The 23,067-nt window shown below is 40.6% G+C and overlaps 2 protein-coding genes across 3 annotated transcripts; both read right to left on the reverse strand.

The window, feature by feature from the left end:
* Positions 1-544: 544 nt before the first annotated feature.
* Positions 545-9,960, reverse strand: rabep2 (rabaptin, RAB GTPase binding effector protein 2). 2 transcript variants are annotated; one of them, XM_028600681.1, is made up of 12 exons: positions 9,718-9,959; positions 8,366-8,521; positions 7,657-7,739; positions 7,193-7,573; positions 6,883-6,978; positions 6,537-6,635; positions 5,745-5,858; positions 5,199-5,277; positions 5,065-5,076; positions 3,070-3,224; positions 2,532-2,648; positions 545-2,360 (listed from the first exon to the last, which is right to left on the reverse strand). In XM_028600681.1, the coding sequence occupies exons 1-12, from the start codon at positions 9,740-9,742 to the stop codon at positions 2,256-2,258; spliced, it is 1,422 nt and encodes a 473-aa protein (XP_028456482.1). In that variant the 5' UTR covers positions 9,743-9,959; the 3' UTR covers positions 545-2,255. The 2 variants fall into 2 exon arrangements, with proteins under 2 accessions (XP_028456482.1, XP_028456483.1); XM_028600682.1 differs by lacking the exon at positions 5,065-5,076 and having other exon boundaries at positions 9,718-9,960.
* A 3,858-nt stretch (positions 9,961-13,818) lies between these two features.
* On the reverse strand, positions 13,819-21,277 carry si:ch211-11k18.4 (uncharacterized). The gene is made up of 12 exons (XM_028599695.1): positions 20,994-21,277; positions 20,232-20,343; positions 19,595-19,688; positions 18,765-18,819; positions 17,438-17,578; positions 16,752-16,912; positions 16,141-16,239; positions 15,841-15,986; positions 15,149-15,320; positions 14,935-15,047; positions 14,435-14,519; positions 13,819-14,348 (listed from the first exon to the last, which is right to left on the reverse strand). The coding sequence occupies exons 1-12, from the start codon at positions 21,109-21,111 to the stop codon at positions 14,289-14,291; spliced, it is 1,356 nt and encodes a 451-aa protein (XP_028455496.1). The 5' UTR covers positions 21,112-21,277; the 3' UTR covers positions 13,819-14,288.
* Between the last annotated feature and the right edge of the window lie 1,790 nt (positions 21,278-23,067).

Genomic DNA, 23,067 nt, shown 5'->3' on the forward strand with positions numbered 1-23,067 from the left:
CGTACTGAAGTTAATATATAGGTGAGTTATTAAAAACTATTGTTTATTCTATTCTTAAAGAATAAAGATATGTATTAAAGAAAATGTGTCATTTCCAGTTTAGTTTTTTTGTATAAAATGCTGTTTCCTGACAGTTCTGTTATGCAACAAAGCACAACAGGAATAATAATGTGGTCATTAAGGGTCCTAAATTCAGCCTTGGTGCAGAATAACAGCAGCTAGAGCCAGTCCCACAATGAGCTTTCCTTAGTATGTGCCATTTCTGTGTCCATAGGTTTAAATGCTATTGAGGGAGGGGGTGGTGTGGCCTTGACCAACTGCCACTTTGCTTGTTTGCAAGCCATGTCTCTCTCTCATGGGTTGGCCAAATTCTCTGGGCGGGCAAAACAGAGAAAGGGGAGGTAACCTTGGTCCTTATGACCTCATAACGAGAAGATTCCAGATCGGTCCATCTGAGCTTTCATTTTCTCAAAGGCAGAGCAGGATACCCAGGGCTCGGTTTACACCTATCGCCATTTCTAGCTGCTGGGGGACCATAGGCAGGCTGGGGGAACTCATATTAATGTTAAAAAAACCTCATAAAAGTGAAATTTTCATGCCATGGGACCTTTAACAATAAGTAAACCTGGTGTAACTTAAAACCTAAGGTCCATCGGGTCTGCAGTGGCCATTTTACCTGAGGATGACTATGGCCAGCCAAAGAGGAGAATAATTTTATACCAAAGCACCTTTTGCTTAAGAAAAGAGTTCCGAGAGTGGAGAGCTGCACACAGGGGAGGAGAGCTAATGCTATTAGCTAAAGTTAGTGCCCTGACCTAGCATCAATACTCATACAAGAAAGCATGGCAGGATAACGGCAACTTCTCCATCTCTCCGTGATGTAGTCAGACACTTACAGTAACAATCTGAGCTTGTGAGTCAGTGGCAAAAACATGCACTTTTAGTGGACATACATTGTTCACATTAGTCACTTAAGACAGAAATCCATGGGAAAATAGGGTCCAGGTTGAAAAACACTGAAATTCCACTTTAACATAAAAACAAACAAATTTATGAATGTAGTTTGAATTCTGACAGTTGTTGCACAAGTGACTACAAATGGCAACACTATGCAACTTCTCCTGCTTCGGTCCCCCTACAGGTTGTCTCATTGGAACTACAGCTCACGCTAAAAGTTACATAGTGTTGCTTTAAGTAACAATAAATATCAATGTATAATTTTATACTAATACTTTAAGACTACATTTTCTATCATCTGTATAAAGTTAACCCTTTACATTATTTAGGGGTTTTCGACCTTCCATGGCCTGTGACTCCATATTTCAGGTTAAAGTCGAATTTGCAACGACGGTATTAAAATTTCAAGATCATGTATGTTTTTCCAAATAAATGTAAAATGATCAAATTATACAGTATAATAAATCCTATTTTATTAAATGATATAGTTTAAAGAAATATATTATTATGCATATCAGTCTTATAAATCTGACCCCTTTTCCATATTAAGAGACTCTGCATGGAGTTCGGGGTCCAGGGTTGAGCAACTTCAAAAAAGTATATGATTATGAACTTAACAGGTTGAAGAAAAGACTGTTAGCTTCTGTCCTAATCCACAGTCATTGATTAGCTTGAAGTCTAAAAGCTGGTATGGTTGTGTTAAGAACATGAATAGTTAACAATGCTAAGCTAAATTAACGTGTAATACAAATCAAATCTCTAATGCAGTTAATTTAGGGGTTTCTACTTTGTATCACTATTATTCATTTTTGCACTGTGAGCTGTTGAAGATCTAAAAGAAATTATTGCATAGTTTGCATATCAATTCCTGATACAGTGCAAAATCAAGTGTTTGTTGGATTGTTGAGTGTTTTGCTGGAGTCATGTCAGTTTTAACAGAACACATTTACATGTATATTAGTACAGCAATAAACTAGATGTAAGAAAAAGGGAATGTGAACTTTTTTTTCCTTTTTACAGTATCCCCAAAGCATTATTGGTTCATCAAAAATCACTTTGGTCGCTAAGCAGCTGTTTCAGTCATTGACACCGAACCATCACCTCTGATCCAAACCCCAAAATGATGTCTCTATAGGAATATCCACCAAAAGTTAGAAGTGCTAGCAGCACCAGCTGTGATAATCCCAGTGGTCACGACAGTATTTGGTGTGGTGATGGTTAGTTGGTCCTTATTGGTCACTGTTGAGGTCTTTTTATCTTGGCCAGGGTTCTTTGGTTCCAATGGGACTCTCTAAAACTCACGAGGCGTCTGCAGGCGAGGCACTAGCTTCGCTGACTCCCTCCTCCAGGATTTCCCTGACCTGTTCAAGACTCTCAGCCTGCCGTATTACCTCCAGCTTCACCTGAAGGGGGACAGAGGGGTCACTGTCATTGATATAAATTGAACTGATTTGTTCCAGTTTTCTGCAAGCGCAAGAAAACGTTTTACCAATTTCTTTCACTCTGGATTTTTTTTTTTTAAACCATCGCTGCTCCAATCAAGTTAAGTGCTATAACTGTCCATTGCTTCTTACCTGCAGCGACTGGGAGAGCTGGACAAAGTCTCTCTGGACAGTCTGGCTGGTGTCGACCTGGGAGCGCAGACTGATGACTTGGCTACGCAGCTCCAGACACTTTTGATGCAGGGCCGCCTGACAGTCACACAGAAAAAAGTCAATTTAAGTGTCGGATTTGAAAATGTATTACTTTGGCAACTCCTAGCGGTATCATTAACCAAAGTTACATTCACTTTTGCTTATCAAGGAAGTAAAATATGAGGTGTACATTCTTAATTCAGTTCCTTTAAATGAGGCCAATAATGGAGTTATTAAGTTGCAATCCGCTGAGGAAGGCCACAAGAAAGTGTTTGAAATGGGAAATATGATTAATAATGCTTAATAACATTTTTTAAATTAACAGTATTAGCATTTCTGAGAATGAGAGCAACGCGCTACAGACATGATTCATCACCAGTACAAATAAACAGCACTACAGACTCCACAGAAGCAGCAGTTAACTTTGCAAGCATCGGCAGTAACAATAACTTTAGTGCTAAGAGCAGGTTGGATTTACTTTATCACTACTGAGGGTCTGGTTGGTGCTCTGCACATGAGACAGTGCCACCCGCAGGGCTTCCAGTTCGGTGCAACAGGCCAGCAGTTCAGCCTGCAACTGGTCCTTCTGAGCCTGGATCCTCTCCGTCTCGGTCTTCAGACTGGAGAACTGCACTGCGCACACAAAAAAGGCTGATTATAAAATCGGTTTATTACACGTTGGCTCTCCTTTTCTTAGTTTGACCATCCTTTCTATAGACCCTTTGCACGTGACATCACGCTCTACTCGCGCGAATTATGAACGCCATGACGGACGGCAGAAGAGCTACGCTGTGGACGGACGGCAAGTCAAACGCGTACGTACGTGTTCGCTCATATCATAAAATGGTTATTTCGTGTTGTGCGGTGGGCTTCTGTAGGCTTTGTTATGTCCGGTTTGAGTCATTGTGTTAACAAGGGGAACACACTTCTAAGGTTCCTTCGATATTTAATGTATCACAAACTGGCCCATATTAAATCACTCTTAACGTAGAGCTAGCTAACTTTTAGCCACGTAATGCTAGCGCGTTAGCCTGCCTAAACCGCTTCTATTTAGTTAGGTTAGTTAAGTTTAATTATCTTAAAGTGATAACAACAACAGACCAACACTGACTCCATTTGTCTTCGTATTTGAATGGTGCCCAACTTCCCTTCAGTTTCACTTTATGTGGCTCTTTTGGGAGTCTGTCTTTGCTGCCGGCTGCAGACGTTGCGTGGAGCTCAACAGGTGATTGCTAGCTAACGTTAGCTTCCAAGATAAATTGTGTTATTTCTACCCAAAGTCAGCTGAGGCCTGTACTGCGAATCAAGATTTGGCGTTAACGAGGTAACTTCAGGTTCAACCCAGGGTTTTCTGTATCACGAAGGTGGAATTACATATTGGCTATGTGTCGCCAATGCGCACATCGGTTTGAATTAAGTTTTTATATATTTTATTGGCTCTCGCGATCGCTTCAACTGCCAGGGTTGCAACTGAAATAATGGGCTGAAGCAAGAACAGTTTATGGAAAGCACAAGTGTATTTACGGTCAGATCTTGTGGCTGACTGATGAGGAAGTGATACTGATTAGCCTTGTGATTTACGCATATTATTATTACTGCTATTTTTTTTGCCAACTTTCCTCCAGTTTTAGGAAGCAGCGACTGTATTGCGTTTTCCCTGTAAAACCGTGTCCGTTTTCTTCATATTTACATTTCACTACCAGATGCCCTACCTCGACCGATAACGCATTGTTCAGTAGAAGAAGCCATAAAGAAGAAGATATTATTATTACAGCTTATTAAGTATTTTTTTTTTTTTTTTTTTTTTTTAAACGGATTGAAACTAATGAAACTTTCCGCTCGTCTACTACACTGCTTAGCTTGTGTTCGGTGATTCTGCCATCCGTCACGGCGTGGTCACGTGTTTGCAAAGGGTCTAATGGTTATGATAACACTGTACTCACCAAGGTTAAAGGTGAAATTAATCTGAATGAAATGTAACTCTACACCAATCACAAGACCAAATCATTGGCTTACCAGACTAATAATAAAGCATGAGTTGTTCACTAGAGTGCGGATCGGCCGCATTTTTCTGTCCGAGCCCGGCCCGCGTCCGACGGGCATTAAGATATTTATGTCCGAGCCTGACCTGAGCCCGACACAGTTAAAATCTCGTTTTTTTCCTCATACTAATGACACATGTACATTTGTTTGTGTGGAAAGCTTTTATTAAGCAACTGTAGGAAGGCGTTCGGAAATGTCAACAGATGAGCGCATCAGCGCACACGGGGCAACAAGTGCACGTTAACACAGGCGTGCACCTACATAATAAGCTGTTTTAAATTTAAAATGTTCAATGACTTATCGCGCTGATGTGACCGAGCCCGACCCGAACATCATTTCTAAATATCTGTCCAAACCCGGCCCGGCCCGTCGGGTACCGACGGATCCCGACGGGCTCGGTTAGGGTATCCATCCTCTATTGTTCACTCACCTTCTAAAACCTCTGATGACAGTAGTTGAGAGCAGGCAGGAAGAAAGGGAGAAAGGAAGAATAAAATATGGTTCAGTGCCAAGACAGTCAGTGTTGCAAACTTCCCCCAAGTATTAATAATATAATCCACAGACCGTTCTCCTCCGTCCGGGTGTCCAGCTGCTCCCTCAGGTTGACAATCTCAATGCGAAGACGCTCCTCACAGTGTGCCCCCTGTAGGTTAGGGGTCAACAGTCAACACACAGACACACACTGACAACACAAGCATATACATACACATGCACCAACTGCTTGATGTGTTCACCCGTACTGCAAGTCAAATTATGGAATTTAAAGATTTGAAACTACCAACAACCAACTACTTCCAGAGCCAGCCAGGGCACTGACAACTTGGTTATACAATTGAACCTCCACACTTAAAAGTTGACAAAAACACATTCTTATGGTAAATTAAGTAAATATGTGAGCTGTTTTAACTATTTAAGGTCATCCCAATAACTACCCAACAACGATCCGAAACGAAGAAAAGCAGCAACTAACTAAAGGGAAGTCCCTTTATAAATGCTATGCAAAACTACAAATGTCATTCTCATTACATATGAATAATGTCAAATACATTATTTTTAAGTTAGTTTTCTTTGCTGCAGCAGATACTGTAAAACCTTGAACAGTAATCGTACCTGCAGTGTTGCTGGAAATGAAGAGCTGGACTCTGGTCCCTCATCATCAACCTCCTCTCCTTTCAGTCTGGACAGCTCATTGCACACCTTCCTCTGGGAAAAGGATAACTCTGCCTGGACACACAAATTGCTGATTTTAAAACACATACGCCTAAGTGAAGAACTTGTTCATATGCAATGCACTTGGGTTACACATTAATGGCAAAAATGCCATTTAAGAGCCACACATTCTTTTCTGTTCTTGGGTTAGGGTTAACAGTTAAAATAAAACTAATCATAAAAGAAATTTGAAAGTTCAAGGTTTTTTTGGAAATGCGCTTATTCTCTTTATTGCAGAGTTAAGGTTAAAAAGATCAACACCACTCTTAAGTCTGTATGGTAAATATGTAGCTGGAGCCAGCTGCTGGTTAGCTTAGCTTAAACCGGAAAAGGTTTAAATACAAGTTGCATCTCTTTTTTTCTGTCCTAATCCTAACAGAAATGTAAAATCAAAACCTCTCTAAAACCATAACTTCTCGTTTGTAAACTTCCTTTTTTTTTTTATGGCTGGTAGGTCGATTTTGTTACCTTTGGACAGAAGCTAGGCTAGCCGTTTCCCCCTTTTTCCACTCTTTATGCTAAACCAAGCTAACTAGCTGTGGCTTCACAATTACTGTACAGACATGTATGTGGTACTGGTTTTAGATATAGTCAGGTCAAGTGTATTTCCCTAAATGTTGAATTCTTCCATTAAGGGAAATGACCGTCTTTGACACAGTCACACACACACTGTAGGATCGACATATCACTCACCAGCCGACTCTGGACAGCATTCTGTGATTGGCTAAAAGATTTCTGCAAATCCTGCAGGAGGGCCTCTGAAGTGTGGACCTGACACTGGAGCATTGATACCTGAACACACACACACACACACACACACACACACACACACACACACACACACACACACACACACACACACACACACACACACACACACACACACACACACACACACACACACACACACACACACACACACACACACACACACACACACACACACGGGTTTAAGACTGCACACATCATATCCAGTGTGCGACCGGCTCACTCTCTATACTCTCACTGCTGTACAGCCACTCTGAGCAGTGCTGCTCACCTGTTTGTGCGTGTGGTTGGTCTGTGTGTCCAGTTCTCTCTCCAGCTCCTCCTTCTCAGCCTGCAGCCGACTCACCTCCCCTCGCAGCTCTGACACCTGCCCAAAACACCACACATTCGTTACACCGCAAAGTCATTTGTCTACGGGGAAGATTTTGGGTCAGATTCAAAACTTGGCGCAATTAATTAAAATTGCACAGATTGTAAGGATACTTTGTTTTTTTTTATATTGCTATACAACAGCCCGAATGTTCTTCTTTTCTAAAAAGTGAAAAAACCTGACCTCTGATATCATAGTTTTAAATTGGTACCTGAGAATTGAGTGCATCCCAGTCGCCGTGCGTGACCAGCCGGTGTCCGGCCGGTGGCAGGTAGATGGCTTCAGGCACTAAAGTTCCTGTGGACACCAGAGAGTCGGTGTCATCCTGAGCGTGGAGTTTTCTGGGTAGAGAGGGCGTGTCTAAGGAGAAGGAGGACAACGAGGCCGAGTCGCAGTGCCGTAGTGAAAAATACGCTTCTGTTGTAGGCGGCGTCCCTTCTCCCTCCGCCACCGACGCCTCGAGCTCTGCTGATTGGTTGTGCCTCCTGTCCGCTGACCCCGTGGCTTCGGCCTCGGTCAGGCTGTTGGTCATCGGTGTTGGGGGTTCGCTGCTGGCGACTTCTGCATCCATCCTGCCTTTCCTTCCACTGATCTAACGGGTAGAGAAAAACAAATGCTGGGATTAATATAAGTCCAGAACATTTGGGAACAATATTTCCAAAATTAAACACAGACCATGTTGTGTCCACTGGCTCTTCTCCACTCCACAGGCTGAGACTGAAGAACAGATATCCTGGCCTCATACTGCGCTGCTGTCTCTGTAAACATAACAGAATCATAAAATAATTATTTAATCCTCCAGTCTGATGAACGATATCCCGTTTGCCTCAATAGTTCCCAAATACAGCTCATAATACTTTAAAAAGGTGTAGCTGCATTTGAGATTACATTCAGTTTTATTGGCAAGACTTTAAAGTTGAACTTTTATTGTTTTAAAAAGGAGCATAACTTACCCTAGATGTACAGTAACTTTCCCTGTCCCTGACCTTTTAGGTTATTGAATACCTTGAATACATGCCAACATTTTAGTCGGCTCATTCTGAGCTTTGTATTAAATGATTGAGTAATACAACATGGTAATTCATATTTTTTTTTGTCATTTGGCCTCAATTAGAAACACAATCAGGAAGCAAAAATGAAAACCAAAAAACATTGAGCTGTTTAGTTCCCTTAAAAAAAAATAGTACCAGTACAGGTTTTTATCATGAATCATGAAAACATATCCAATGGAGATCCAAATTATTTAGGCTCTGATTTATTTCTCCTTACAAAAGTAGCACACAAAAAATACTTCATTAGACCATGTGCACACAAGGACTGTCCCAAACACGCCCTGCTTATTACACACATGTACACACGAAGGCCCAGCCAAACGCACACTGACCTCTGAGAGCCTCCTGCAGGGACTGGATCTCTTGATCACATTGTTTTTGCAGCTCTGTCAGTTCCTCCTGTTTGCTCAGCTCACAGATCGTCGCCACGCCCTGCCAGTGTTCGGCCTGAGCTCGGCACTCGGCTAGCTGGGCCTGCAGGCTCGCCACTGAAAATGATTAACAGGTTGCTGCGTTTTGCCTTCATTACGTTGTTTTGAGAGTGCTTGCATCAGTAGAGATGGAATCACGCAAATATGGTAAACACAACCAAAAGGAATCTGCATTACTAGCAACCAGACAGAACCTGTAAATTCCTTACTTTTAAATAAGAAGACAGCTTTGCAAGGCGCAACTCTAAATTCTTTGCGTACTTTAGTTTTGTAAAGCATGTTATGTCATCCTTGTTAGGTGTGTACACAGTAGATTGACAGAGCTGTCTAAAAGATGCATACACATCCTTTAAATATATAGTTCATCCAGTCCTGTAATAGTGTGTGTTAGTATGTGTATTTTCAATGATCCTGAATGACCCCACCTGACAACATCCTTCATTGTTTTGAGTGTAAGCCAGGGAACATATGACCAATTGATTACATTGTTTAGTACACTGGGAGATCAATAAGGAGAATGAACCATGATTCAAATGAGTAAATTGCTAAATAAAGTAAAGGCAAAGTCCCATGGACTGTTATAATTACAAATATTTATATATATATATATATATATATATATATATATATATATATATATATATACTATGTCTTTTCTTCTGATTGTTCTAAATCCAAATATGTAGAAAAAAAGTGTTAAACCCTCTGTTTGCCACAAACCAGGCGTACATATTTGATGAAGACCAAATACTTAAATAAGCATTAAGCATTGTAAGAAGTACATATTTATCTTTCTTTGAATATTGTTGCTGAAGCAGAGCTGAGGGTCAAATCATCTTATGTTGGACAACTTTACAGCAACACTTGTTGCTTTGGTAAACATGTAGCAAGGCAAGGGACCTAAAGTTGCTAACGTTAACGTTACACTGCTACCGCAACAGGATTGTCTCGAAAAGCAGGACCCAGTCTGGACACAAGTAAGTTAGGCTAAAGTGTTGACTTTAGCTAGCTAGCTATTAGCAGCACCCGTACATTTCTATGGTTAGCGGCGATGCTAATAGGCCGTGTATCGATTAACTGACCAGAGCTGCTTCACAATCAACAGGTTTCAATGGGAGTGAAGACGGGCAACTATAACGTCAATGTTTACTTAAATTCAAACTGTAAAGAGGTCAGTATCACCTCACAACCAATCTCGTTAGAAGTAAAGCAGATTAAAGTGTAATGTTGCTGTTTGTATTAGCTAACGTTACCTGTGTCTTCAGTCTTGGAGCTCATCTTTTCGTCAGACCGAGTTCACCTGACGTCGATCAAAAGTCCGACCAACCTGTCGGAATCATTTTGTACAAGCACCCGAGCTTTGCTGTGAAAATTATCGACGCAGTGTCAACTTCAGGAAACAACTTTCCCCCGGTCTAAGCCTACGGAAATTACGTAAACATCCTTCCTGTTCAAATGCCTTTCCCTGTTTGCGTTTGACTTTTAGTTTAATTTTTTTTTTTTTTTATGTTGAATAAATACCAAGAAAATTGGCCACACGTTTGCTTTCTGTAACTGCCACACCCTAGCTAGCTAGTCATGTCCACTGTCTGGAGGTCACTGGACCCCATTCTTGGCTGTCCATCACAGAAATGACACTATATAACATTATTTATTCATTGAAGTAAGTTAGTGTTTGCAGATAGGACACGATAGTCCTGACAGAACCACACACTTCAGAATGCTGACGCATGCATACACAGGGTTCCAGATACTGTATTCATGAAGACTGTATTCATACCACTACACCTGATGACTATTTTATGTCAGGATGAGAGGAAGGGCAGAGAGGATGGGAGGCCAGAAACTAAACCGGATTGGATTCAGCAGACTGACTCTCCCTACTTCCTTTCCTAGTCATCCTCCTACTTATTTCTGTCTCTTGTCATAATAAATACAGTCTATGGATGGAGTTACAGTTTTTACTGACAGTCTTGAATTGTTCTGTTTGGATTCAATCAGATTATAAATATTAGTTCTTATAACCGCGACATACTGTTTTTTTTAACTGTCAAAATTGCTTTAGAACATGATTTAGAGCAACAGATTTATCACAGAAAAATGAGACATACTTGCGACGTGTGTCATTCAAATCTCCCACCTGGGTGTGCTGGGTGCAATCATTTTTGGTGCTTGAATTTGCAGGTCCATGAGTATCAGTCTGAGGCTGGAACAGCACAAGGACCTCTTTCACTGCAGCATCAACAATAGTGTTCAGCATCTCTGCTGCAAAGCAGTTACGCCCTCTCCTCAGGACGTCTTGAGGGTACATCTGCCTAACCGTTTCCTGGATAGACAGGACCATGCTGTCTCGGACGGACCAGGAGAAGTTGACCCGATGGTGCACAGTGGACAAAGCAGTGGAGACCCGGTCCAAAACAAACTTTGTGACACCAACAGCCATTTCACTGAGCTGCTGGGAGGGCATGTTGAGGAAGGTGCTTGGAGGAGGTAACCAGAAGCCCTGCAAGACTTTTGGAAGCGCCTCCATCACCACATCTCTCTTGGGCCAAGCAGTTTGGAGCTGGGGGCCGACTGCAGCTGCTGTGTCAGTACTCCTGAGCCAAATTAACAAGCTTTGGATGTTGAAAACAAGGAGGGATGTCTTCTGGCGACTGGAGTAGCCTTCTGGCTTCAAACTCAATGTCTCTCATTTTCATGCTGTTGATTACCTCCCAAACCAGAATGAGAAGAGGCTTGGCATCTTCCTCATCAAAGTCCTCCAATTCAAACTCCCAGAGCTGCACTCTCACTGTAGCTTTGCTTTGCTCTACCAGCAGGTCTGTCATATCTTCAACAGTCACCTTAGATGGGATCCTACTTTCCCGCTGAAGCCTCAAAAGTTCAATCACCAATGCAATATTGGTCTTGTAAGAATTCACATGCCAGCAGAGCTGCAAAGTGCGCTTGTATATGGGCATGTCGAACAACACCCTGATGGGTCTGTAGATGCCTCTGCTTCCTTCAACGAACTCCATTGGTATGTTGTTGTCAGGTTGTAGGTTGTTGTCAAAGTGACAATGAAAAATTTCCAACGATTTCTAACAATAGACAATTAGAGAGTACTCAAACACAGTTAATTCAACAAGCACAAATGAACAGTACGTGTTCAGGCTGAAGAAGAATGATTCTGATTGAGTCACTGGAATTGACTTTTCAGTACTCTTGTCTTTAAGAACTAAAGTCTTCTAGGATTTTTTTTTTTTTTAATTTATTTTTAAATTTCAACACTACATAACCTCATACTATCAATTCAATTCAATTCAATTTTATTTATAGTATCAAATCATAACAAGAGTTATCTCGAGACACTTTACAGATAGAGTAGGTCTAGACCACACTCTATAATTTACAAAGCCCCAACAATTCCAACAATAAATACTCACCTAAATACTCAAACATTTTCACAGAAACTATGACAGTTATCAATTATCCTGAGGTCAATGTGCTGTGTTTTGACATTTATATGATATTGCATTACAACTCCAACAATAACACTGCTGTTTTCAATTATAATGACAGGGTTTATATTTCCAAACCATTTTGGTGTGACAACAACAATATTAATTGCACAGCATTACACTGAGTATTATATACACATGATGTTAATCTACATGACCCCATCTCTCTATAAAATCTTGAAATTGTAATGCAGGGGAAAATATTTTATCCAACTTAATATAAGTTGCCTCCTTAATCAACTCTTTGCAGGTATAGGAGTCAAGCCAGGTGTTAAAGCAGACATATTATTCTTATTTTCAAGTTCATAATTGTATTTTGAGGTTGTACCAGAATAGGTTTACATGGTTTAAGTTTCAAAAAACACTATCTTTTTGTTGTACTGCACATTGCTGCAGCTCCTCTTTTCACCCTGTGTTGTTGCACCATTAGTATTTCAGTTATCCCTTTGTTAAAATTTAAGTTATAACCACCAAATCACAGAAACACAATGCTCATTTTGCTGATGGTAGTTGGTCAGTAGAGGTCCTCAGTCATTAAGCACATACATTCAGTTTGGCTTCAAAAAAGTTTTTTACCAAAGAGTATGGCAACAAAAATATTTACAAAGCACCTACTAACCCTTTAACATCTTGAGATTTTGCAAGTGAGCAGGTCAGTCAGTCATGGATTATCTTGTAAGAGTTTATGCTTGATACAATTTTTAACAGTATAGAATTGTCTCTACACAGCTTCCTTTTTGGAGAATGTCTGTGCAGGAGGAGCCTGTTGCGTGTTCAGCTTTGGCCTATAGGTCAATTTTCACACTGCAAACTGATATGATGTGAAGTCCTCTGTTCATACCTGCAAACTCAGAAGGGCTGAAAAAGGTGACAGCTTTTATACAGGCCAGCTCAATATTAACCTTGAAACTGGGAAACCGTATTTTATTGGCAGCAGTCTTTTTGCACCTGCTTCCTTTACTTGACAAAGGCATGACTACACACGGTTTATAGTTTCCTGCGTATGCTTTCCAATGAAAGAACTACACAAGATCTGAGATAAATGTTATGAAATAGTTATCAAACTGTGGTTACTGCATAATCCACACATCTGCATGCTGTGGGTCTATTCATAGAATTGATCAGACTTGACTATCTAGCCACTCTTCGATTTTCATTGCTTCATCTAGAAATCTGATATCTAGGGCGGGATGCATCCTGCCTCTGCTTTATCCATCTGCAGTCAGTGTGTGGCAAGAAAAAAAAACTGAAGCAGAGAAGAAAAATGGCCATACATGTGCACGTACAGTATGAACTCTTTACATGTTATGCGTACAGTATATCTTGACCTCCAACTGATGCAAATCAAGATAAAAAAGTATATTCTAAAATGTGGCACTCTTCCTTTCATCAAGACACCAGTCCACCAGAAGCAGATATTTGCTTTAGAGACTGTATTAAAGATCTTCAGGCCTGTGCCTGAGAACTGTTAATCCAACCCAAAGAGTCAAGGAGTTTAGTAGTAAAAAGAAATGACCAAATGCACAAAATTTGTTCAATTTCTTGTTCCAAAAATCTCAACCTCTGAACTCAAACTGAAGAAAGAGCCTCATCACCACCTATATTGAACAATGTTTTTTTTAATATATTTATTTATTAAGTCCTTTGTAATTAAAAACATGGTCACAATGTAGAACAGGAAAATACAAAAAAATTATTTTGTCACTAGTCAAACGGTAAAATGTTTGATTGCTGGACATTTACTTCAATAACAGTTGTGCAGCTAACTGAATATGCTACATATTAGCTAACAGACATTCATGATGTGAAGTGGATTAATACTAAGAGTAAATTCATGACACCAATTGGTCAAAGTCCTGTATAAAATGCTGGTGAAAGTTCTTATACAAAGCAACTCATTTATACTAGTGCTATATGCCATTTAACCAAAATAAAATGTCTCAGATAAAGGAATATTATAAATAGTTTGTAAATATCTTTAAAGTGGTAGAAGCCTGAATTCCTTTGACTGGAAGCAGAGGCACAAGATGCATGTATATAAATGCTCACAACAAATATGTGATCAGTAACAAAGGTTTATCAGTAACAAAAACAATCTGCAGGTAGTGTGGTTACGTGGTTAAGTAAAACGGACTTTACAGTATCCAAAGCACCAGATCTTGGATGGGTTTCTACGTGTGTACCATGTGCTTATAATTTGACATCAACAACATTAAGTGGTAAGATTGACATGATGTCTGGTGTGAAACCTTGGCAAAACTTTTATTTCATTCGGTCCAGTGTCGTCGGTGCGGGGATGCTGAATCATTGTGTAGATCTGTCTTTTACAAGTCCATGTCCTGATCGCTGACACTCTGGCGAAGGTATTCTTCATACAGCTTTTTCTAGAGGGAAAGAAAACACAGTTAAACACTCCTATAGTGCCTTTCTATTGCCAGTATCATTTCAGAGTTACACACACACACACTACCTTTTTGGTCTTGACCACCTCCTGAACGTACTCCAGCTTCTCCTGCAGTTGCCTTTTCTGTTTGCCTGACAGAGTTGGTTGAGTCCTGCAAAGGATTAAAAGGGAATTTGATGACATGTGTTATTAACATACAAGCTGAAAAAAAAAAAAAAAAAAAAAAAAAGTGAAAGTTGATTTTTATCCTTTGTCAAGGGCAGTGCTGCAAATCCAGCGAGAGTCCAAATCGCATGCCACTTCTTAAAAGATTATCTTCTTGATTCCACAAAGGGGGACAAAAAGTGTCACCGCTAAAATACTATAGGCAAAAAATATATAGTACATGTACAAAACTATACTACAGGGGGTAAATTAAGACCAAGTTTTCTTCATTTCTGTTTTTTTTTACATGAAATAAAAAAAAAAAATATTACAATAAATAAATGGTGACTTTACAGTAACAGCAGCAGATTCAGCATCATCAGACTGAATACCGTGATGGATCGGGGATATTATTCTCCTACCTGAAGGAGAAGCGTGCGATGATGAGTAGGAGGAAGGAAAGAAGGACCATTCCGCCACAGCCGTAAAGCTGCTGCTCCATAGAGAGGGACTCAAACATTGTCACTGCGGGAGTCTGAAGATGACAAGAGCAGCTAAAAATCCGACTCGACAGCTTTACATGTGGACCACGACTACAACAAAACAGCACAATTGTGCACTCGCTTGAACGCTCACCAGGTAGAGTGAGAGTGTATCTGTGCCCTCGCGGCCCAGAGCCACCACCAGCAGCTCCTTGGACAAAACGCCCAGCACCAGTAGCGCCATGAGAGCCAGAGGGACGCTGAAGCCCAGCAGAGTCAGCAAGCAGCTCTTACAGCGCGCCCGTCGGTTCCTAAAACTGGTCTCCCTGTGGAGAGCAGAGGGTCAGGGTTATACTCCGAGCGGGCATAATGGACATAGAATAAAAAGGCATAATTTAACTCTGTCTCCATAGAAGACGGGAGACAGAACAGCTGTATGATAAGGGCTGCCTCAAGCGCACCCATCCTGCAAAGGTAACGCCTCCAGCATGAGTTTAAATACACCTTCAGGAAGACAGGACGGCACCCACACTGTACTGTGTAATCCTAATTTGTCCTCAATTGAGATTTCAATAAAATCTTTTGTGTAAATTATCAATGTCTCCCGAACATTCTTCACTTATATGAATATAATTTGTGCTGCTCCTGAGGTTTTCCTTGACACCACTCATCTGGAACATCTGCACAGGACTGGGCTTACAGTCGGGATAAAGAGGAGTCAACGAAAAGGTAAAGTAACCTCACCTAGCTCCTGCGTACTTAATTTTTGCCACGTCATTGTGAAAGGAATGTGAAAGGAATGAAAGTGTATTGTATTCTGTAGCACGAAGGGTGTCTGTGAGTTACCTGTCGTTACTCAGCGTATCAGTGATGGCCTCGCTGATGAGCTCACAGTCCTTCTCCAGGGAGTTGAGTGTATTCTGGACTGTTTGGTTAATGGTTTTCTCGATGGCGCGACACACCTCCTCAATCTGGTTTACACAGCGACTTGGCTGAGACCGAGAACAACAAATTACAATGTGCACCCGTCAAACTTTTATATTCTATATATTTACAATCTTTAAACTAATTGGAACGGAGGGAGCAGAGACATGAGCCTAGAAAGTGTACAATCGCCTAGAGCTAAAAGGAAAGGGCAATCCTTACCTTATTTGGATTAGGAATGTAGATGGTGGGCATGTCAAAACCGCATTTGTTGAGTCCCGGTCGCTTACAGAGCTCCTGGACAATCTGCATCATTACTCTCTGAGACAGCCAGTCACAAAAAGACAAAAGTCAGAGGGACAGGGTACTCCTTTTGAGTATATCTATCTATCTATCTCTATATGTATATGTATATGTCTATATCTCTATCTATATATATATATAGACAATGTCTAGTAATTCTGTTAAAAAAAGTACTAGATTTTATGAAAGTGAATGTCCATTTACTTGTGCGTTCTGTACTCGTACATACTTTAAAACATGCACTGGTGAAGACACTTACCAGCAGCTCTGAACTACCCACAAAAAAATGTGGAAAAACACTGGGGGAAAAAAACATGAAGAGGACTTTCGTTCTATTTTAGGTTTCTGTTCCTCCTGGAGAGGCCTCAGTCTGACAACATCAGTGTATGTTTAAAAAAAAAAAAAAAAAAAAAAGCCCTTTTTTGTAGAAATTCTACAAAGCAGTTCACATTAGGAGAGTGGGCTATGTATTTTTCTTCAAAGTCCAAGCTTTTACAAGCTTTTAAAAAATGAGTGGCTGCTGTTCATACCTGTCTGTCCGACTCGCCCCCGGCCTCGTCAGCCTTGCTCAGGTAAAAACGCAGTCGATCCCCGTGTCTCTCATTCAGGTTCTCCACAATGTTCAGGGTGCGCTTGCACAGAGCCTGACCCATTGGGTCAAAGAAGACCAGAATCAGGTCACAGAGATCACCTGAGAGTGACAGTGGGAAGGATCGTTATTTTCAACAACAGATTGAACCCCCTGTTACAAATCGTCTGTTGCGTCAATATATTCTTATTCTAATAAAATTCATAGTCATGTAAGTATGAGCGAACATCAAGTATACATAACAGTGTTATTCTTTAAGATCTTTTCTTCTTTAGAATTGTGTTACGGTCTTCAGTTGTTCTATTTGCTTCTCATTTAGACAGACGTTTGCATCATGTCACAGTTTCATCATAACTCAAAGTTCAACGTTAGCTCACAAAAAGGGAAGTGGTAAGAGAATCTGTTAACCTGGAAAAAGCTCACCAATAACCATGGCCTGGGGGCTTTTTGAGGCCAGTATTTTCACATTGACTGGAGGAATCACAGGATCAACAAATGTTGCTCCCCTTATCTCGTATTATTTTTACAATACCATTTCAAATAACTCTGTGTCACAACACCAGCTTCAACAAAAACCCGTGATAACTAGAGTTCATCAACGGACGAGGTAAGTTAGCGGCAACTCACCCAGCCACATGATAACCTCGTCCACGTCAAAGGGATACTTCATGTCACCGTCCACCAACCCTGGCGAATCCACAAATGTCACCAGGCTGAACCGTTTCTGTCTTGACGTGCAGATCTCTGTGCTCAAGTACTCTGAAACCCCTAGAAATCAATTCAAGAAGATCAGAAAATGTGGGTGAAAAATTGGTAGGACAGCAGATGTTAATACTTTAACCACCGACAGACTGGCCGGTGACCAGAATTGGCCGGTTTGCACGTGCTCGGTCATGACCGGCAGGTCAGTCTGACATATACAAATTTCATGCCGGTCAACGCTACAATTTACTGACAACAGAAGTTAGACGAGTTACAGTTCTCACACACAGACGCGACAGCACAGCGTCTTTTTCCTTTCGCTCAACTTTTCCTCTGTGTGTCGCACGTACAGGCTCGCGGTGTGAAGCGCGTGTCCGCGCTATTCTCGCACACGTGAATTAACCTGCAAAATTCTTCAGCGTGTGTGCAGAAGATAACAAGTTTGCAATATGCAACACCTTGCAAGGAAAAAGTAGGGTGTGGCGGGACGACACCAAAAACCCAAATCACATTTTTTTTTTTTTATATTGGATGTGAAAAGAAGGAAATGGTTCTAACATTGCACTTCAGATGTGTGTGAATTTCCCACACCAGGAGTAATTTACATAGTTCTATTTTATAGTGATCCATTATCTGTTCAAAAATGTTTCTATGTTCTGTGCAAAATGTTCTATTAAAGAAAAGATAGAAAATAAATATTTGTGTGTGCTGTAAAGTGGTTAGAAAAAAATGAAAATCGGAATCGGCTAAAATCGGTTTTGGCTGGCCTAACTCAATGAAAATAGGAATCGGCCTAGAAAGTTGTAGTCGGTGCATCTCTACCAATAATGCTTGGTACTCATCCCTTAACAGTAAAATAAGACCTCATGCAGAAGCCACATAGCTGTTGCACTTGAATTAAGTTCTTACATTTGGCTTAAACACAATTGCAGCACGATAACCTGAATGCTTGTCTGAGTAACACCTCATAAACATCTGTTTATCTTCCACAAGACTAGTGATTGTGGGGCTCATGGCTGTATCAGTGTTTTCAAAGGACCAGAGGTGTGAGGGTGCCGACACTGATTTTGTTGCTACATCCAAGTCATTGTCAAATGGGGAAAAAAAAAAACAAACAGTTAATCTCCATCAAAATGCTGGGAATTTGGGAACGGATCAGTGTGGCGGCAGTCTGAGGGGAGACAAAGTGCATCATTGTGGTGAGTCTTTAGAATAGAACAGGGATGGACTGTGATTTGAGCTGAAATCTCACCTTTGAACTCTTGCAGAGGCTTGAAGTGTGGATATAGATGAAGGGTGGCATTTCCCTAAAGTAAAACAGAACCAGATCAGTCGGTAAGAGTTTGTGAACCAGGTATCAGGAGCTCCAGAAAAACACTAGAGAGGAACTAAAGCGAGTCAATGTAATGAGTCTTTATCATGAGGAAGGACTTAAAGTGCTCATATTATGCTCATTTTCAGGTTCATAAAATTGTATTTAGAGGGTGTATCAGAATAGGTTTACATGGTTTAATTTTCAAAAAACACCATATTTTTGTTGTACTACACATTGCTGCAGCTCCTCTTTTCACCCTGCGTGTTGAGCTCTCTGTTTTAGCTACAGAGTGAGGCATCACACTTCGATCCCATCTTTGTTGGGAGTCGCACATGCACAGTAGGTAGGTAAGGACTACTAGCCAGTCAGAAGCAGAGTATGAGGACGTGCCACGCTAGCAGCTAGGTGAGCATTATAACGTGTGTTCCAAAGTGACGCACGTTAGTCTCTGAAGTAAAGGCTGGACTACAACAGAGCTGTTTGGAGCAGTTTGTGAACAGTGTTTTCTGTTGGAGATGGTAAGTCCCTTTAGGGTGGACTTTGGGCTTTTTCACTTTGTAAACCTATAACGTGCACAAAAAAAGATATACAACACAATAAAGGAAAGGGAAAAAGCCAAAAACCATAATATGAGCACTTTAAACATCAATAAAACAGTCACTGTTGCGACATGAGGAATACAATTTGAAATTCATATTTTGTTACTTCTTCCTGGACCAAATAAAAACAATAATGGCACCTTTTCGTTTTTGTACAGTTGCACTTACTGTAAGAGATTCTCTCTTGCGCCCACTTGTAACAAAGTTAAAGCCTTGGGTCTCAATAGCCACTCCAGTGCGCTGAATGTGCTCTTCAACATACCTGACAAAAAAATAAAAAGTATAACAAAAAGGAATGGGTCACAAACAATTTAGTGATGCTTCAGTGAGACACTGTTGGAGGAGGAGAAATATTTGTTTCCAAGTCAGTTTTGTCCACTGTCTAATCTAAATATATTAAAACTATATGATTCAGCAAAATCAATAGACTTGTGCATGCTCTGGATTTGCTGAGACAAGGATCACAGTAAACTCTTAGCTGCACTCCTGCATTATGGATTGCATTTATCAATTAAACGTTCCAATAAATTGCATACAAAGCTGTGCCAAGGAGGGATGTAACAGAATGTAACAGACACAAATTAAGATGGAAAGTCTTAGACAAGATTACATGTTCTAGGTAGACCAGTTATATCTTTTCAACATGCAATGTTCTGTTGTGTGCACTTTATATTTCCTTGTTTTATTGTGTTTCATATAAAGACATCACTTTGTCTGCTAAGCATTAAGTAGTTTGATCTTGGGTGGACAGACTTGTTCTCTGTGAAGAACATTATTAGGACATACTTTTGTAAAACATATTTACCAGTTGATGAAGGAGCTTTTTCCAGCAGAGTGGTTGCCCATCAGCATCACAGTAATCTTTTTTCTGGGCGGCAGCAACTTCACACCGACAGATTCGGCGACAGAGATCAACCCTGGACAAAACATGATGCAACTTCTTTGTAAATTTAAAAAAAAAAAAAAAAAAATCAAGGGAGGTTTCTATCAAGTTAAACTGGAGCCATCATGGCGCTGTGGTTGCACCTGCAGGACTCTCAGGTCAGACAGTCAAGAGCAAGACTACTACTTGAGCGAGTAGGAGCTGGACAAAGGACACAAACACTCAGTAGGAGCAAGTATTTTTCCAAATACAATAAAAGCACTTACTGCATATACAAATTCATTCATTTTTTGGGGACCCAACTTTCTTGGCGACGCCCCTGGCTGGACTGTCCCTTTTAAACCGACACCTATACCAAAACTCAGTGTACTATGAGCTAGCATACATTGCAAAAGCGTATTGACTGTGTAGCTGACTCATTAACAATTCATTGGCAGCTGACCAGGACTAATACAACTAGCATTATCGCTAGCTGGGCAACGTCAGCCAAATCACAAAATCCCAATAGCTAGCTAGCTAGCTAGCTAGCGCCCTGTATTAGGAATAATGTCTCACTTACTCAGTTAGCTAGCTAACCCCCGGTCAGCAAACAGCTTGCAAGCTTAACTTCATTATCAAATAGATGAATGTTGGAGCGATTTCCAGTGAGGGTTTGAATCCAGCAAAACACGTCAGCCAACTCACCGCTATCGGGATCCGTGTACAATTGATGACAATCCCGCAAGATGCGTTCATCGCAGGACACACCGCCGGTTATCGCGTCTGCGTTTGCAGCACTTCGGCTCTTGATTTTCCCAGACATTGTTAGACTGTGGTGATGATCCTCAAGGACTCTCTGAACTAGCTGTTAACAAAGCCGGCCGGTTTGGCTTGTTTGAATCGCCCCGGTCCGCTGAAACACGGGGTTGGTTGAGACGTACGGCCACGTTGTCAACTAGAAAGCGTCTTTTGTCGCCCAGGATTGTGGGTAATGTAGTTCATTTAATTAATGACGCGTCATGCATGTGCTCATGTAATTAACCTGCCCTACAACAGCCACAAGTAGAGATAAACTATAGTAATGAGTACATTTTTTACAATTTTTGGGATAAAATTCGGAAATTTACCGAATTTGTTTTTATTAACATTGGAGATTTGTTAAGCTAGAAGTGAGAAAAAACAGTAACACATGTTGATGCACTGGGCTCAATTTTTGACAACTCAAAAATCTGTCTGGATCGTTTGTGGAGAGCAGTCTAAGCTGCAATGTAGCAATTTTGTGTCAATTGAGAAACACAGTGATGTATTTCATTACTCCTGCAAGCTTAATGCATATGAACATTTCTGCTCAAGTGGGCCTTCATTTAGGCAAAGGTTTCAAAGTGTTAGCATGTACGACTGATTGATTGAACTTTTCAAAGTTTAAAAACTTTAGATGGTTGCTGTAGAGCCACCATCAAGACTGTTAGCCTACAAAGCCAGTTAGGAAGTTTAACACTGGACACCTTTTTGCCTGTCTTACTGAGTTGTCCTTATATAGCATATTTAACTGCAATAATAAGGTAGTATAGCTTGCTGCTGTCTGAGTGAGGAGAGTATCTCTGCGGTTCAAGGCCACTCAGGAAAACATTACACTCAATTTAATAGGATTGAGAGTGAACGCCTATAAGTAGCCTATAGAGTGTTTGGGCCTGCATCCAGCTGGTGAAAAGAGCCTTTGCACACAGCACAGACCGCGCACAACAGTATAAGACAAACAAAAATGGACAATGAACAATGACAATTATTTTTCCATAGTTTTTATTTGCCCGTGAAGTTTTCCTATTCACAATGGGAAAGAAAACACATCAGACATGATGTAGATAAAAAAAACAATGCATTTTATGGGGGTTGTAGCACTTCATAGTGCATAAGTTCTCAATATTTGCATACACATTTGATTAGTGTTCCTGATGCCACATGCTGAGACATAAAGACCGATACAAATACAGTACACAATGTATAATTATCACTTTTAAGATACACATTTACTTTATGAGGAAAAATGCACACATCAACTCGAGAATTCCTACTGATTTACAGTTTCAAGTGATTCAAATGAATAACAAAAAAGACAAGATCAGACATTTTGCTGTCAGACACCTTCAGTGCAAGTTTAGTAAGTAGACACCCCGGGATACATTTTTACATGATAGCATATACAATCCAATCAGCAAAGCCTTGTGTATAACATCGGTCATAATAATGAAACTAATCAAAATGTATATCATTTGATCACTCACCCCACCATTTATACATTTTTGTTCTGTACTAACCAAATGCCAAAATCACTTCAGGCAGAAAAAAAGGTTAAGAGGATTTTATGACTGGCAGGCTGCCAATTTGAATAACAACTGGGGAAATCTGGATGGGAAATACTCTCCCTTCCTGCAACAGCAAATGCTAATAGTGCTCCGGCTGTAAATGCTTCAGTGGAGCTGGTAAGTGGCCTGGGTGTATTGAGTCTCTATCAGAGCTGAAAGTGCATCTGCATAGGTGTAAACATATTTATGATTATGCTTTTAGGGAGATTTGAACAGCAGAATCCCCCCACACACAGCTACTGGTATCGTACCTTAATACAACTGAATATCATGTCATGCAGGCTTGCGCAGAGATGAGAACAAATAAAAAGGGCTTATACTGTAGGATTTGTGGCACCTCCTAGACCTGTGTGGACCTAATTTAACAAAGTTATTGTGTAAGCCACATCCCTTTCCCACAAGTGCTTAGCTGGCAT

Source organism: Perca flavescens, chromosome 15 (genome assembly GCF_004354835.1).
Source record: "Perca flavescens isolate YP-PL-M2 chromosome 15, PFLA_1.0, whole genome shotgun sequence".
Classification (NCBI taxonomy): Eukaryota; Metazoa; Chordata; class Actinopteri; order Perciformes; family Percidae; genus Perca; species Perca flavescens.